General features: G+C 40.2%; 1 protein-coding gene across 1 annotated transcript in view; it reads left to right on the forward strand.

The window, feature by feature from the left end:
* The window catches only part of cdh23 (cadherin-related 23), a 149,414-nt gene that overhangs the window by 62,400 nt on the left and 68,076 nt on the right, over positions 1–18,938 (forward strand). Inside the window, exons 7-10 of the mRNA XM_027277516.1 lie at positions 801–995; positions 1,087–1,215; positions 4,280–4,358; positions 17,537–17,649. Coding sequence (XP_027133317.1) covers positions 801–995; positions 1,087–1,215; positions 4,280–4,358; positions 17,537–17,649 — 516 coding nt within the window. The remainder of the gene's footprint in view (positions 1–800; positions 996–1,086; positions 1,216–4,279; positions 4,359–17,536; positions 17,650–18,938) is intronic.

An 18,938-nucleotide genomic window follows, 5' to 3' on the forward strand; every position in this document is an offset into this window, starting at 1 on the left:
TCATCTTCCTTCAACCTTCTTTCAAACTTCTCAATGGAAATGTCAATGAGACAATTTCTTTTTTTTAAAGCAGCAAAACAAACATAAAATGTCCTCTATATTTACAGCAAATCACACAGCATGGTTTTGTAGTTGAACTGTCGCTAGATGGATCTAACTTAATTATAATATTGCTGTTCTAACACAGAGACCAAATTTGACTGGATGTGTTGATGTGAGTGAATGATTGAATTTTGTGGGAACCTATTCTGTTAAGAGAGAAGTATAGAACTTGTTTATATATATGATATTATGATGAGTAACCACCCAGAAGCAATGGGATTCTGTTTTGTTTAATCATTTTCCTTTTTGTCCATTTAGAATCTATAAAAGCTTTGTCTGCTTTGGTATGAAAACTTTGTGTGCTCTTAGCATTTTTTAATCAAGAAGCCTTTATTTATCCAGTTTGATTGTTATGTGCGCACATGATCTGGAGGAGTAGCTAGAAGGAAATGTACACCGGCACAGTCACATCCAGGACATTGTGTTCCAAAAATCGTGTCTAAATTAAATTGTCCTCTGTGGCTATGTAGATGGGTAAAGCTCCTGTGTAAACTACACAAAGGTTATAAGTTCAGTTTCTAACAGTAGTCTAGTTATATTCATCTTGAACATTTCTGTATCGCCGAATTAAAAAAAATATATATATACTGTATATATATATATATATAAACATGAAACATGTTTCTCTTGCTGTCTGGTTTACCTGAACTCAATGTCAAATGTGTGTGTGCATTTTTCTGCTTGAATGTGTCTTTCAGGACACACCGGTGGGCAGATCTGTGTTCATGGTGAATGCCACAGATCCAGACCAGGGCACTGGAGGCAGTGTCCTCTTCTCCTTCCAGCCACCTTCTCCCTTCTTCACCATTGATGGGGCCCGAGGCACCGTTACCGTCACCAAACCCCTAGACTACGAGGCAACGTCAACATACCAGCTCACTGTCAACGCCACGGTCAGCACATGCAGGCAATTAGCACAGGCACAACACTCCCAGTTAGATGAATGCACATGTATGTAGTGGACTTTTTTTCTGCTTGTTTCAGGATCAAGACAAAGTGAGACCTCTGTCCCGGCTTGCCAACTTAGCTATCAGTATCACTGATGTCCAGGACATGGACCCTGTTTTCACCAATCTTCCCTATAGTACCAACATAGAAGAAAACGTTCCCCTGGTCAGTATTACAATCTCACCTGACATCACACCACCACAGCTTGTATACTATTCATGCAGCTTTTATGTGAAATCCTGTAATCAGCCAATTTCTTTTACTCCCATTGCAAGATGTTTCATTTATCTTTCACCGCATTGCTCATCTCCAGCTTCTCCTTCTCCTCTTTGATTATTCAGGAGGTGTTTGGAGCAGGTGCACGGAAAATATAGTTAAAAACAGAGTCCTGAGTTATTACCTGAGCTGAGCAGGATGTCTCACCTCTTACCCCCCAACCCAACGAACCCACACACACCAAACTCAGCCCGAGTCCCTACATACAGCACTGCAGGTCTTGGAGATTGTAATTACTGTGGGAGATTTACAGTCTGCTTCAGGGATGTGAGGCCTCTAGCAAAGGTCACTGAGGCTATAGGATTTATCTCACCATGCTACCTCATGCGCTGCATGTGTGTGAAGTATGAAGTCTGTGTCTTGTATATGGCACTAAGCAGTGGAGTCTCACCATGACCTTACCTTTGTCTTCATTGCAACTAGGTTTGTAATGAGTATGAGTGTCTGTTTCCCAGTATACCATTATGTTCACTCCCCTGACTCAGTCCTCTAAACTCGGTTCCCAGGTGGCTAATGGTCCAGCTATTGATGTTTCCACTCGTAGAGAGGGAATTACACACAGGGGCATAATACTGTCCGTCCTTATTTCTGTTCTCTCTCTCTTACTCTCTGTATCCGTTTTCATTCTGCCTCTCCCAAATTCTTTCCCCGACTCACCCAGCCCGCACATCCCACGTCCCTGGTCTGCACGCGCCATAGTAGAAATGTCAAGTGCTACATTTGCATGCATATTAACGGGGCGTGACGGAGTCAACGCCCGGTGTCTCCCAGACTCTCTGATTCATCAACTGTCACCAGGAAGGTCACAACAGGAAGAGGAGGGGGAAGAGTTGTGAGGGGGGTAGAAAGAGAATGGTGGGGTAAAATGAAAAAAATAAAGGAAAAGATAGTTGACAGAGTAAAGAAGAGAGTGTTAAAAAAAAAAGATGGTATTACATTGGATCACAAATTTGACATTGGTCAGTGGATTCCACATTTCTTACAGCAGCTGAACAGCATTAAGCCTCGGTAATACTGCCTCGGAGTGTTGTAGCTCTTGCCTCTAACAGTAGGGGGCAGTGTATAATCCTATTACTGCATCGCTGTAGGAGGTCACGGCAGGCATGCAAACCAAAGTCTGTTACCAAGCCCCTTTGACCCCACAACAGATACTGACAGGATAACAACAGTACTTAAAGTGAGACAGAAATACAGGCCAGCAGTGCCACTGCAACTGTACACACACATAAACACACTTCCTATGCCCTCATGTGCTATTCTAACAGGCATGTGTCATTTCCATTAGGCAGTGTTGGGCAGTGATAAGCCGAGGGCGTACAGTGACGGAACAAGTGTCAACTGTGCTCAAGGCCCATGACATTTACACGTAAAGGGGAATCAAACTTGGATCCCTGTCATAGGTCATTTCTCAAAGGTGTGAGTGCACACACACTCACACAGCTACGAAAGGAAAAAAAATCTATTTCTGCTTCTGTCTCCCTGAGTTCCTGTTTGTTTCTCTTTGTCTGTCTTTCTCTTTTTCTCCAGCCAATCAACCCGTCATCCGTAGAAAACTTTGACAAAGGAGTGGAAGAAAATATTTTTTTTCAGATGAAATCACAGGCCAGGGTTTTCAGCTGTTATAGCTGTGAATCCATGCTGCTTGGACTGACGTTTAAGCCCCTTCTAGGACAAACACAATTTGGCTGTCAAATCAGTGAGGAGAAAGAGAGAAAGGAGAATGGGTTGGGGGGGGTAATGCACTGTATAGCTAGAAATGAAAGGATGAAGAGGGGGAGAGGGGCAGAGGGAGAGAGGGGGTTGGCTTTAGTTTGTGGAGATTCACTGGTGTGTGTGTGTGTGTGTGTGTGTGTGTTTGCAGGAGTGGGGATTGTATCTTTGACGGTTGATTGAACATATTCCACTTGTGTAGACAGCTGAAGAATATTGCTCATATTACTTCAGCATCACTTCTTCTCCTCACTCGTTTTCTTTCCGTCCCTTATTTCACTCGTAGGCTGTCCCTAAATCTTTCGTGTTTGTGTGTGTATGCGTCCGTGTGTGTTTCCCTCTCAGCTAGTGACTGGTGTGAATCAGTCTCTCTAAAAGGCTTGTAATTGATTCTGCTGTAATTGGTCAATGACAGAAGATGCTTTGGCAGAAATGGAGCATAAACACGCCTTAGACACAATTTGCAGGATCAATGGGAGGCAGCTTGCTTGGGTGTGAGTGAGAGAGCTAAGAGAGGGAAGTGAGGGAGTGAAGGAGGGTAGGAGGAGGAGAGAAGGAAGGAAACTGGGAGGGTCTCCATCTCTCACTGCAGCACAGGGGTTTTTAAGTATCACCACCGTGTCTGATTGAGGCATGAAGGCTGGGAAAGCTCAGTGGATCAAAGACTTTTCAAACAGCCTTCTCTCTCCCTCTTTCTTTTTCATTTTTCTTTTTTTTTTTCAACTGTGGTTTTGAAATGAAAGGAGAAATAAACCCAAATGAAATGCTAAAGACATAATATAATGACAAACAAATTTGATTTGCACGCTATGATGCTCTTTTCAATTTTGTTAGTGTTTCTTTTCTTTTCAGTGTGAAAAGACAGTGTTCTTATGTTTCAAAATTTGGTGGATGTGTCTTCACTGAATCATAGATATCTGAGTAGGAAATGTTGTGTCTCCAAGTTGATGTTCCAGTTAGAGATTTCACTCATTCATTATCATCTTCAAGACCAAAATTTTCTTTTTACAATATGATAATAGCAAGTATCATAATATTGAGCACATACATAAGACAAACATTGTAAAACATAGATGTGATTATTTAATTTGTAATTAGCTGTTTACTGTGATATCAGGTGTTTTGTCATTGTTAACAGGTCTGATTAAAGTGGAAAATAGTGTGAAAAATGCTCAAAAATGCAACTGTGAAAGATTACACACAGCTTATGAATACAGTGTGTTGTGTGTGTGTGTCTCTGCAGGGATACGAAGTGCGGAAGATAACAGCCATTGACCAGGATCTTGGCCGACCGAGAGGCATCGGCTACACCATCATCTCAGGTCTGAGTCACATAATCAATCTGACATCCACAGCACAGAGAGGGGAATCGATCACTTCTTATCATAATCTCACAGCAATAATAGACAAGTCTCATCAAGCACAACAGTCGATAACAGCAGAGAGCAGCACCTCAAAATTGGAGGATAGGCTTGCCCATAAGCACTTTGGATTTAATACATATTTGAATTAATCACTGTTTAGTGCAGTTGTGCGGAAGTCAGCCTTAATTTAGTGTTATCATTCACAAGCTGGCTCATGCCATCAAAACAGGATTACAGTTTTCCAGAGTGATCATTTTTACCTTCAGCAGAACGGGTGATCTCATGATTTTCTGTTGTTGCCTACTTGTATTGTTATGAATGTTTTATTAGATATGTCACAGAGGCAGTTTGGGTAAAATGTGCTTGGAAGAAGTGTCAGTGCTAATGATCGCCATATTGGGACTCCTAAAATCAATAACTTGTGTTGGTGTTGCCATACCTGAGAGTTTTACTTTAAAGAAGACAAGAGGAAGCTAGAGTTTGCACAGTGCTGATAAGGCTATAGCAGTGATCCTGCTTTAATACTCTTGAACTTGAGTTTTCTTACCTCTGCCAAGGATGTGTGTTTGTGCCTGCCAGTTACTTTGTCTGTCTGTCTGCCAGGTGGATATCTCAGAAACTCATGAACAGATTCCCATGAAACTTGGACAGATTTACCTTCAGGGCAAGGATCTCTGCGTTAGATTTTGGTGTTCGTGCATATCTTAGGATTGTCACTATTAGACAGACAGGTGTGTTGTGATTTGGCCTTATCTATGTAATGACATGAAAATACAAAAATGATTCCAAATCCCTTTGGTACGTTTGCAGGATGAAGAAATCCATTTAACTTAAACTTTTAATCACATAAATTATGTTCTGGGGTGATGGTGGAGTCTTGGTGGGGGGATAGTTTTTGTGTATTTGTCTGTCCATGCTATGCCTGCATGTTTACAGACAACCAGACCTTTTTCCTGTTTCACTGTTCTCGACCTTTAAATAATGTTACTTTCTGCAGGTTCAGCATGTCTGCTAAATGACACTGTCATGTCACATATCACTATTAACTGTGGTTTGAAACATCACGATTTTGTTCCCCCAAAGGCTCAGTTACAGAGTCTTTCTGTCACTTACAATCAACCAATTACTGTTGAGTTAAGAATTGAGCTTTTAATTTTTACTATAACTAAAAAACAAACAAACAAAAATACTAATGTACTTTTAATGCGTTATAATTCTGAAATCATGAAACTGTGATTTTTTCTCAGACTGTAATCGTTGTTCTGGGAATTTGACCTGCATATAACATGATTGACATGTGACATGATTATAACTAGATTAAGTCAATACTCAGAATACAGTTGTCATGTTTACACATTAACCAGACTAACTAGTAATGGAGTAAGTGTAACTCAATAATATGACGATAACAGCCTTTTACATTACTTCTGCTGTGGCATCCATCTAGAACCATCTACCACCGAGCAGAACGTTTTTTTTTCTTGGGTGTCATAAGTGGGCACACAAAGGTCAGATGGATGCAAAGTAAATTCTTTGAGTCCTTTATGTCATGAACTTGGCTAACTTAATGAAAATGACTGAACTTGAATTCTTGTCCTGATCTGGATATTGTCAGTAACTGAGTTATTTCTGTGTATTAAAGCCACTCAGGTGTCTTTGTCATTGATATGAGTGTAGGAAAAGAACGTCTCGTTCACCTGATATCAACTTATTTGAGCCACATGTCTTCAGTTGTTCGTCAAAAAATGACAAGACAAAAATAACATCAAAGTTTCTGTGAGACGCAGCCCTCTTTTTTTTTCTTACCTCTCCTAATAAGCTCTATATTCTAATTAAGATAAAACGTACAAACACTCGTAGGGTGTTTATTTTCACCACAATCAACATTTCGATCCTGAAGGACAAACGATCCCTCTAAGATCTTTAAGGTCTAAAACATTGATCTGTGTGGTGAAAATAAACACCAGTTGGGAGGATTACTGCCATATGTGGACTGTATCCTTTAAACTCTGAATGCCCCCTGTTGAGTCCAGAATGTTCAGGATAGAAGGACACTGGTGCCTCCAGTATTGCCAGCTGGCTGATAAGGGCTGGCCCTGCTTGATAAACCTGGCACACCATGGGAATTTTGGGTGATGAAGATATTCATTGTTCTGCCATCTGCTGAGTCACTGAATGACCTCACAACTAAACGAAGGAATTTGACCCTGTGTGTGTGCGTGCATGTGAGCATGTGTGCACTCATGTATTATTTGCAAGTGTCTGTGCTTGAATGCATGTGTGCACAGTCCACAGCCCAGCCCACATCTCCACAGATCTCATCCCATAAACACTCTGCTCCCATTCAGTGCACACACCTACTCAGTCTTATTTACTGTCTGCTGCCACATGTTGTATTGTTGTGTGTGTGTTGTGTTTGTTGCAAAGTTGAAGGGCTGAGTTAAGCTCTAGAGGAGAAGAGCATTAAAAAGACATTAATTAGGTGGTGCGATGTATTCCCAGTCATTGCAAAATCAAGAGTTATAGCACTGCACTAAGCCCTTATGGAGATGGAGCCTGTAGGCTTGATAAAATCATTATAAGTTTGATAGATAATGGAAGTTGAAGGGTGATGCAGTGCCAGGGGATAAAGGTGGGAGGGTAAGGTTGTCAAGTGATGCATTTTCTAAGCATGTGTGTGAGTTATTTTTTGTGTGTGTGTGCGTGCGCTTGAACATGTATACTTGCACATCTGTCTCTGTCTTTCCAGACTTATGTGCCCTGCCGCAGTCAGATTAGTGTGAGGGCGTGCTTGTTTGCAGACTTAAGTGAGACTCGGCACAACGCCTCCCTTGCCTTCCCGCTCCTCACTGCAAGTGTCCTCAGAGAGCATGGCTCACTCCTGCGGGACTCGTCCCATTAGTTCAGTAATTAAGATAAACGAGGTTTTAATTGCAGCTGTGATTTATGCTAATGATTGTGGGACTCAAGATGAGGATTTCCTTTCCCTCCTCCAATCAGAGGGCGAATCTGGGATTTAATGTGTGTAAGAGATAGCATCAGAGCAGCGCACTGTCGCCAAAGTTGCAATTATTATTGTTTGTTATGATGATGGAGATTCAGGGCAGTGGTTCTAATCTCTGATCCACAGGGTAAGATGTATCCCTTATTGGACATCTGACCTACTGGTCTTATTATATATCAAAAGTTCCAACCAAAGCCACCACTACTGAATATTTCCATTGGCATTTTGTCACAAAATTATTATTTTTTTTAAGTATTCTCTGACCAAAAACTCCTGCCATTGATAGTAAAAGCAAAGATTGTATTACATGCCCTTAGTGCTTGCTCCCCTGAACAAACATTGGTGAGGTGATATTAATTTAATGACCTCATCATTGTAGATGCTGCTATATTTGCTCCTTTTTTCCCTTCCCTCCTTTTTTTACATGACATTCAAATGTGCATTTAATAATTAATGATGTAGACCACTCAGAGTCTCAGTTGTGATACAGTATAATTATCAAAGACCAGCTTAAAAGCATCATTAACTATGTGCTGGGTAATTGCAAAAACATTTAAACAAACAAGAAAAATTGTTTCTTTAGTTGTAATCCACCAATAATCATGTTAGTATGCCATAGACTGCTGAGAGGCATGTTGGATTGAAATTAAATCATGGGAGTGAGAGACTTTTGTGATGTATGAATTTGTAATTTCTGCAGATCTTTTTATTTGAGGAAGCTGTGCAGAGTCACCGTCAAATCATTATTGATCGGACAAAAGTTATGGAGGTGCTCTGGCAATAATCATTATTACCTAGTTCTCTCCTGGTGTACTACTAATGTTTGGCCAAATATTTGATACATGATAAAATCCAAATGCACTTCCCCTCATGTGAAAAAATGACTCCACATTTTCTGTGTAACACAAATGGGATCTGAGACAGTCTAATTTGGCCACTGGCAATATTATATAAGGTGACGCTTTTAAGACTTGCTCTGTGTGAAATGGGTATTTTAGTTCTATTTTTTCTTTATTTTTTATTCATTTGTGCTAGGCTTATACTGGTAATTGGCCTTTTAGGAAATACAGGAAGGATTAGCAGAAGAATTTGCTCGGTGTTCAGGCATCTCTTAAGTAGCAACCTCATGCTCAGGGGATCAAATATCTACTTAGCATTGTCTCACTGGTTACTATGACTCCAGTTACTGTAAGGAATATAAAATGACCTTTCCCGTAACACTTCTAGTCTTACACCTAGACATAACATAGACACACTCTGGCACAACATCCATATAATACACACTCAAATGTGCATGCATAAATTCATGAATAGACACCTTCTTCTCCACACACACACACACACACACACACAGAGGGACACAGGAAAAAAAGGGGATCGAAACTGAGTATGACTCCTGAGAAATATGAAAATACTACATATTTGGGCCAGTGCCTGTAACCTTTACCTCTCTAAAAAGAGCTTGGCTATCTGTGATTCCTATTACAGAGAGTTAGAGACCAACAGGTCTTGTCCAAAAGCATGGCTGTCTGTTAGGATAAGAGTTAAGCCCTCATGTAAAGTTTATGTAGCCTCTCCACTGCTGTAATGATAGTGTAAGAACAAGTAGAATAAAAATCAGCCTAGCGTCTCACAGAATGAAAGGACATCCCCCAAGCCTTTCCTATCAGCCTGTTGTTTATCTGTGTGTGCTTGTTTCTATCGCTTTTGTCACACGCAAGCACAACTAATCCCATCTTAAGCCCTTTTCCATCTTTACCCGTTTCTTTCCTTTTGGATGATTCTTCCTCTCTCATCTCCATGCTGGGACACTGCAGCAAAGAAATTGTCACAATGCCAGCCAACTCTTAGTTCTCAGATTCTCCTGCCTGACCGCATTGGATTTTAATTTGCAACAACCCAAGTAGAATAATTGTCTAAATTGATAAAAGATGATAACTCAATTTTTCTATTTGCTAAAAAAAATTGTACACTATTTTAAAGTTTTCAGAGGCTACAGAGTGACACTGCATATTACAATTATAGACTTATACAGTGTAGCCACAGGCATCCACTGACTTCCATGGCCTTTTTCTGGGGCAGCATGTGAGTACCTTGTCTGCCACTGCCGCAGGAGAGAGATAGACGACCCTGTCTGGTACAGTGGGTCTGAGGGAGACGACTGGCCTTGTCTTCCAGCCTCCTTCTACCATACAGGTCAGGCAGGTACGGCCATGCCATTTCCTGCCTGGACAGACTGATAAGTAGTAAAGGCGATTATTTCCCCTCGTCTGCCTTTCCACACAAATCTCTATCCTTCAGTACTGCTACACCCCGATGCTCTGATTCCATACTACCTAACTCGTATCAGCAGGCATGCTGTAATAATAATGGACAAGGCTAATACCTGTTATTCTATGGGGAGCTCTTATTGTGACGGCCACATCGCTGGGATTTCTCCAGGTTTTCAATTAGACGCTCCGAGGCTCTCCGCAGCCTGTTGCTATGTAATCTCTTAGAGGAGGCAGATAGTCTGCGGGACACTGTTCACAACACAATCCAAAGTCTAGTCAGATCTAGTAAAGCCTTGCACTTGTGTTCACATTCAAGGCCAAACCTCACTGGACTATGGTATAGTCTTATACAGAAGGTCTTCTCTTTTGATCTCTTCTATCTTCTCTTCATTAAATATAATCCAGAATAATAATGGCTTTTTCAGTCAGCCTTTGTTGCACAGTTACATGCACTGCAACAATTCATACTAGTAATTTAGATTAAATAATAAAATAATAAAATTGGTGTTTTGTTAGAACACTAAGCAAATGTTTTAGCAACATTACATCACTAACACTATATTACAGCTTTATCTATTGGTCTTAGAGGTTCTCCTTTATTTTCATTTATCTTCAGGATAAAGAAAATGCTGCTAGCTTTGAGAAATGTTATCCTTAGCTATCTGCTTCTGAACAAGTACATTTCCAGATGTCAAACCCAATTTCCTCTGCTGCCGTCTTCCAGCCAGCTGTTGTTTTGTACAGACTGTGCAGAAACAGATTTTATATTGTCTAGCAAACTGCAAAAAGTAACAGAGAGTAAATCCCAGGTACTGTAGTCTACTCTTAGAGACACAGACAAAAAATCTCACACATATGCTCTCACACATACACACACAAAGTGCAAAGATAAGCCTACACTGCCAGCACAACGTTCTGTTGAAAAGAGAAAATGTGACACCTTGAGCTGACAGATCAAAGCCAGCAATCAATAGCTCTGAGTTTGATTATTTTCCATGAGACCCGAAGACTGTGAATCAATACTTTTGTCTGTGACCTGGTTGAGAATAAGTTTAGCTTTTACTGTGGCATCTGGAACTAAAGTCAACAGAGGAATGTGTAGTACAGTTCGTTCTAAGTCAATACCATAATAAGTGGACCATTACACAGAGAGAAGAGATTAGATGCTAAGCTGCATCTTTGTGGGAAAAACGTGAACCTTTAAATCATTTACTTGCCCATTTTCAGTTACAGGTAGCAATACCTCTAGACTGGTCTGGCATTCTGTTAAATGTACACACACTAATTGACTGCTGAGAATCTGATGTAATTGTTGTTTTTTTGCTCTCTCTCTGTTTTTCTTCCACTGTATGTGGGGCATCTGCTCTAACAGGTGAGCTACTACGACATCCTAGTTTTGAAGACATCTTAATGTGGAAATATTATTATACCTTAAACACTATTGGCCATAATTGGTGTGGGACCTGTCATAGTCGCATAATAGGCAACTCCTATTGGTTCATTGGGTAGAGTGGTTGGGGGAGGGTTAGAGCTTGGGGGATATTTTAACCTAACACACCATTTTTTTCACTCCAAACACACCCAGCTTGTGTGAGCTGGTGCCACAGATGAGTTTAAGTTTAACAGTTTAATCTAAATTATTACAAAACTTTTTTTAGTTTATTTATCCTCCATTTAGTTACAGTATAATTATCAGCATCATAACACCACTCGTCTGACAACACTGGAATAATATCTTAGTGTAGAATATTTTAAATAAATTGTTGAAGCCTGTTTATAAAATCAGGGCAGTGGGAACCATTATGGCCACACAATGTAGCAGTGTTCATTGTAGTGAAACTCCTTGATGGCATTTGAAAAAATATACACCATTTTATGGTGGATTTAACCAAGAAATGTCCTAAATTCTATGCTAAAAATTAATGTAGGGGCCTGATCAGCAGAAGCTCCTCTGGATGCAGTAGAAGGACCTGCTAGTCAAAGTAGAAGTATTATGACCTCCTCAGTGACCATGGAAGCACACCTAACTAGCTATTTTGACCACACAGAGTGTGATACCTAAGAGGGAGTTGTTGTTTTCATCCGCCATGTATTGTCTTAGAATGTTTGTCCTTCAACCCATTTTAAAGAAAAAGTTTTGATGAAACTAGTTCATTGAGTATTCATGAAATGCAGCTTGCCTGCCAATGGCAAGACACCCACAGGGCCATTATCACTCTGCATCACACACACAAAAACACATACATATGCACTGGTAGCTGCCACACACCGAGGGGTGTGTGTCACAATGAGCATGTGCATAAGCAAGTCTGTGTATGTGAGAAGCTGCTCGTTTAATCTTAGAAGTGAGTGTAGTTTGAAGACAATAACTAAAACCTCATCATCAACATGATTTGCCTGTAGGCGTAATCCTTAAAAGTGACACTAATTTGTGTACATTTAGCACAGTACACAAAATCTTAGCCCCAAGACTCTGAACACTGGCTGCATGCCATATCACATTACTAGAATGTTCCAGCGCCCCCATGGTGTTGTCACAAACTAGAGAAAACAGTTGTCACTGGCTTAGTCATGGCGATTACACTTGGAGATCTCCTGCTTTGGCTGTCCTCAAAAGCTCATTGCTCAGAGAAAGTCATTGTCATCCACTTGTCACACGTCCGATTGAACTCATCAGATTGAGCGCCTTATATCTTTTGTTCGCTTGGACAATCTCCACATAATAACTACACATGTATGTTTTCCACTTTTGTGACTCAATACACTCTGTCTCTCCCATTGCTAACCTCCCTATTTTCCCCTCTCTGTCTTTGCACTCACCCTTTTGCTCCTTGTACGTGAAGGAGAGAATTTCAATGAGGAAGCTGTTCTCAGTAAATGAGCCTTCACTTCATTGTTCATGACACAAGAATTCAAATGTGTTTGTCAATAGATAATATGAAATCCACACCCGTCTTTTTCTTTATGCTTTTCATAATGATGAGATTATTCAAATTGGCAAATTATTTGGATTACTTTTATCTTGTAATTGTAGAACTAGTTATTGAAGCCATTGCGGACATACTAAATTTGCACTGCAGGGAAATAATAGTTATTTGTGTGTGCGTACATGCTTGTGGGCATTTATTTAGCCGTGTGTGTGTGTGAGTACATTTGAGTGTGTGCTCCACACTAAACAAAATCATGGCATGGTTTCTCATTTTCCAGTCCAGTACTGTTGGTAATGTGAGAGCATGGCTAATCCCCCAGAGTCTCACATCATAGAATCAAACTCTGCCAGTTAGCACCACATGCACTCTCTCTCGCTCTCACGCACACGTACGCACACTCTCTCTATCTACATGAGAATTCAGAAGTGAAATACCTGTGCATTAACACACTCATGGATCATACAAACACCACTAAATATGAATAGGAAATGTGAAGAGGAAAATGTGCACTTATTTGTGCTGAATTTGGGCATGTTCATATCTGCATGCAGCCATTTTCAGACCCTGGAGGTCTAATCACAGTGTCCTGGCAGTAATTAGAATATGATTATTTTTTCCTCTCAGTGGGACCTGTAAGTCACTCTGTGTAATTTCAGTCTGTCTCTCTGGTCAAGCTTGACACTCAGCAGAGCTGAGGAGGAAGGCCATTCTGTGGAACCTGAAGCAGTGGGTCGAAGCCTCTTTACTAGATGCATACAGAGAGTAGAACCAACAGTCTGCTGCTACTGTGCACATGTACATTACAGCACACCGCTCTTTTGCAGGTGTGCCTGTTTGTGTGTGTTTGTGTATAAACACCACTCGTTGCTTGGCCAGGTGAATGCCCAGTCGTCTGGGTAAGGAGCGGCTGTCAGAGTAGATTGGCATGCTAGTCAGGCCACTGAAGCTGACAAACCAATTTAGAGGCATGATGCCCACACTGAGTGGGTCTGATCCCTGGTGCACGTTACCCCCCACCTCCACCATTCATTATCAACATGACGCCTGCCCCTGCTATCCAAGCAAAAAACGAAATGTTACAACGAATGTTGTGTCAGCTTATTTTCATTGGTGTATGATGCAAAATGAAATAAAGAAAATCCAAATAAGCAACTTGGCACAAGCAGTTACCGGATTATTACACTGAACAGGGTCATATTTTTGCAAAGGAAGATTCAAACTTATTGATCCTGTGTTTCATTAGCTTCCTGTTTCTGGGAATGTTCATTTGCTGTTACTCAAATGGTGAGATTGTCCTCCAACAAAAAGTGTGAGCATCAGTACTTTGAGCAAATGGCCAAAAAAACAAAGTGATAAAGCTTTTAACTATGATTTGTTCATTCCCTAACCTCTTGTGTTTTAGTATTGTAACTATGAAAACAAAGTTCCCCTGAACTTAAATTAGTACTTTTAACCCAAACTATGAAATTGATTAGGAAATTGAAACAGTGCCTTGTAACTCTCTGCGTAACGGAACACAAACAGAAAACAACAAAAAATGATCAAATATTTGTCTTTTTTTTTTTAACTAAACATTTAGCAGTGGCCCATTGTCTATAATTCTTACTCCATCCTAACACTGTAGATAATTCCTGAACAACTTGTGTTCCTTTATACAGAGCAGCACAACTGAGAGACTGAGTATGGTCACATATCTGCAGACATAAACACTCATTTTTGCTATAACTTACCAGGAAAGCATAATGCTCCCATACAGTGGACCAGCGACATTTGTTTGACTAACCGTAGTACGGCATGTAGCACACTACAGCTGATACAGAACAACTGTACTGCCAAAATGTGATGGGTAAAAAATGTGTTCTAAAATTTCTTTCTATATGGGCATAGACTATTTTGACAGTAATTGTATGGTTCACAGGTTTGTTCTGAACTGAGGAAGTTACATACTGAATGTCCTTGTCTGAATGGTTCGAATACACAAGCCATTACTCCTCAACAATTTAAGTACTTTAAAGTATTTAAAGTATGGTTCAATGTTAATGCTTGTGTGTATTTTAACTTGGCTTTATGATGATGAGAACCTACTGTAACTCCAGTAATACAGGAGTCACACTACACTATATTTCTATTTACAATTTTCTCCAGTCCGAGAATGAAATACATTATGTAAAATCAATATAATCACAGGAGTTTTTGTCGCTTCTACCTTCCGCCCTTTCTCCACCTTTTGGCCTCAATCCAGACTAATTACCCAAGGGTTCTGCACTCTCTGCTGGCCTCCCTCCTCTCCTCTACGCCCCCTCTGTGAGCTTTGTTCTGTAGCTTACCTCCTCTCCATTCCAGGCTAGGTACAGGGCAATAATAGAGCAGCGAGCGGGGAGTGGGGAACACAGGCATGGGTTAATCTGTTGACCCTAGCCGTTGTGCACTGTAGTCTTACCATCTGACCATGTTTCTCTGGAGTCTAGACCTCAGCTATTACTATAAACTATCTGAAAGTGAATGAGTCTTAATCCCTCAAAGTGCAGCTCAAGGTTCATCGTGTGCCCTACTTACAAAAAAATGATGTGAAAACACATGTGAATTCAGAGAATATGTTTTTTGGAGGCATGTTAGATTTGTTTTTTTTCTACTTTGAATACAACATTGTCACATATACTAATTAGTGAGTTACATGCAAAAGGAGCATACACTTTATATTGACAATAGCCTTTTTTTAAAGAAAAGACTGAAAAGGTAGTAGTTGTTGTACATCTCCCCTGCAGTTTCCTGATGTTGGCCTTGCACGAAAAAGTCACCACTCTGAAGTTAGATCATTTCTAGTGCTTTATTTTTATTGAACATATGTCCTGTTTGGAATATGTTAAATTAACAACAACTCAGCCTTTCCTCCTTATAGTGTGAACCAAAGCCAAAATAGGGTGATGTCGTTTTTCTTCTCACTGTTCTGGTATTATACACTTTACTGCTATTATAATATGTGTGTTTCAGGCAGTAATTAAAAACTTTTTTGTGTCACACATTGTCCAGCAGTACAGTTTTCCTAATGAATTTCAAGTTTTGGTTCCACTGCTTTTAATGTGGACAACAGTGTTAAACTGTAATGTGTGTGCACAGGATCTGTTTTTGGTAAGACATTTGTATGATATTTTAGTCATTCTTTATATTCTATCTGTATATTACAGGAATCTTTTTGTATTTATTTATTTTGTTTTCTTTAAAAAAAAACACAACCCTCTCTGTCTCTTTTTCAGACACTTCCTTTGAACCTGATAACCTTGTATATATTCAGACATATTTGTACTATGCACATATGGATTGAGTTCTCTAAGCACGTTTGCTCTTTTTCATCCAGAGATTATTCTGTTAAACATAGAGTGACAGCAAAGAGGAGCTTCCGTGCTGTCAGCTAGTAAGAGTGGTCTGTATTAACAAGGCATAAGTGAATTGGTTCCAAGGTGGACTTGACTGAGCCAGTGATAACATTCACATGTATGAACTGCCACTATCTAAAGATTGCACAGGGGGCTTCCTCAGGTATTATCCAACATGTGGCAGACACAAAGAATTATAATGAATCTGACTTCACCAAGGGTGGATGGGTGGGAAACACTTTTTGGGTGTATTGGATGTCTTTTTGTTTGTTGTCTCCATCTGCTGGGTATAATTAGCAGGCAACAGCCACAAATACAAGATGCCTGAGAGAGAGAGCCAGACAGAGTGCTAAAGAAGAGTGTGAGAGAGGTGAGAAAGTTAATGAGAAGGATGATAATTTGAAAATGAAGAGAGGGAATAAGACAATATCAGAGGAGTACTCAAGTGGGTCTCGGTCTAATATTTTAACCTGTGTAATTGAAGTGAATAGAAAACACCAGGCACACTAGAACTTGTTAATGAGAACAGTGTAGCATTCATAATTTGAAATGCCCCCCTTGTAAGGAACGCATAGACTATAACAAATTTAATGCAATTCATCAGCCCATGTGAAGTGATGTAGTTCAAAAAAACTGTGCAGTGTGCAAACATAGTGCTAAATCTCTCTTATATGCAGTCGTATTGTCTTGGGCTGTTCCGTGTTTCAGAATTTGAGGTGGGTTTGTTTTCTCAGCAGAAGCTTGGTTAATTAAAAGTAATTAAATAAGAACCATAAACTTTTTTTTTCTTAAATATTGCAGTGAAAATGAATTAGGATTAATCTCATCATCTCATCCTGTTAATCATATTTTAGATGTACATGTGGAATTTTGTTGCAGATACTTTTTCACAGACGTTGCGAAGTTTGGACAGTTCAGCAAATGTTCAGTAATGTGTCACATTTCGTTGACTTAAATCAAGAAAAGATTTGAGGAAGTTACACAAGTTTTTTTGAAGAATTCCAAGATTTGCTCACTACTTAATGATATGATTAAATATTGTGATTTTTTAAGCCTTTTTTTTATAAATATTTTAAAATATTGTTTACATCTATGGTTGCTTCTTCTGCCACGTCTTTTATTGGCCCATTTGTATGCTTCATAGTGCGTCTTGGGATTTTTGCCATGCTCTCATCAAAACGTGACACTGTTATGAATTACAGTTGACGTAGTAGTAGTGGTAGAAGTAGTGAAGAGTACGGGAAAGGTGATGAAGAAATGGAAGCAGCAGAACAAGGGCTGACAGTGACAGAGGAAACAAAGGAATGCAGGAGAGTCAGGTTGTTGACAGGTTGGAGGTGGTGGGTCAGCCTAAGGGAGACAAAAGCTGTATCCATATTGCATGAAATAGAGACATTCACATAGCTCATCCACCACCTTCCCTTCCCAGGGCTCCTTGCTGTAAGGGGGGCTCCCAGGGGCTATGTTGAATTATCCACAACGTCAGTTGCGTTGGTCCCTCTGACTTTCTTATCTCTGTCTCTGCCTCTCTCTCATCATCCACCCATCCATCCAGGGAACACCAACAGCGTTTTTGCCGTGGACTACATCAGCGGGTCCCTGACAGTGAATGGCCAGCTGGACAGAGAAAACCCACTCTACTCAGCAGGATTCACTCTCACTGTCAAGGTGAGCTGCTGTTGAATGGGAGGCGGTCGGGGGTGGAAGAACTGTCACAGCCTAGAAAAGGAATCGAAAGTCTGTTTTACTGTTGGATCAACAGAGAGCTTTGATATGATAGTGTATTAAATCAATGCAGTGTCTGGGATTGATATAGGCTCAAAAGACCTGTTCGGTGCAGTATTTCACCCTGGCGTGTGCTATACATAAAGCAAATACACACCATCATAATTATGAAAGATTTCAAGGTCAATACTTCACTTAACACTGACTAAACACAAGATCCTGCTGTACCATATGTGTTTACAGATGCTTTGTCAATATGCCTCTGCGCAGATGTGACCCTGACAAATTCACATACCTTTAATGGGCTTGTCAGTGGAGGCATTTGTGTTTGTGATTCTATGATAATGTCACCCTTCAGAGGCTTGTTCAGTGAACTGCCAGCAGCCACAGAGGACAGGAGGACAAGATAAAGGATGGGGATTTAGAGTCCTCAATGCTGAGAGCTCCTTTGTTCCTCCCTCTCTTTCTTTTTTCTTCTGTTTGAAGCAGGTGCAGTCTTTGAATCCCTCTGTCCCTCCACTGAGCTTATCTCACTTGGCTTTTTAGAATGTTAGTCCTGCTTTCTCAACCCTAGTCCTGCCGTCTCTACCCCACCCCCACCTCCTCCCCACCCACGGCCTTCTCACCTTGTCCACTCCAATACTTTCTTTTTTTGTCGTCTTTTCTTCTCTTCCAGTATTGTACACCAAGTGGCTCCCACAGGGTGTGAGAGGGTGCATGAAATAGATTTCCAAGTGCTACTGAAAGTGGAAGGATTTGCAATCAAAGACCTTCTTTTTTTTTTTGCACAAAAACACTGTAACATTGTGGATTTTGTGGATTTATACCTGTACAGCACAATAAATGGCCTTAAGAGTACCTAATGGCCTCACTCATGTATTTACTCACGTAGCTGCAGTTATATACAGGTGTATGTTTTATTAAGAGACCATTGAGATACAACTGTCCCTAAGGTTTAATAAAAAAATATTTAAAAAAAGATTATGGCTTACATATTCCAGCCTCAGTCTATCTGTTTAATTGAAATCAATAATTGCATAGAGAAAAGTAGAATAAGTGAAAGTGCTGAAAACGAAAAAATGTCGCCCAAAAAATGTATTTATAAGATATGGATTTTTTCCCTCTGCATTTTCTCTCCCTCTCTCTGCTTGTGCTTTCTTAGGTGGTGCTACTATTGATTGCAGTGTGCCATAGTAATACAACTAATTTCTCAACTTCAGGCAGCTTAGATA

This window comes from Larimichthys crocea, chromosome III, assembly GCF_000972845.2.
Source record: "Larimichthys crocea isolate SSNF chromosome III, L_crocea_2.0, whole genome shotgun sequence".
NCBI lineage: Eukaryota > Metazoa > Chordata > Actinopteri > Sciaenidae > Larimichthys > Larimichthys crocea.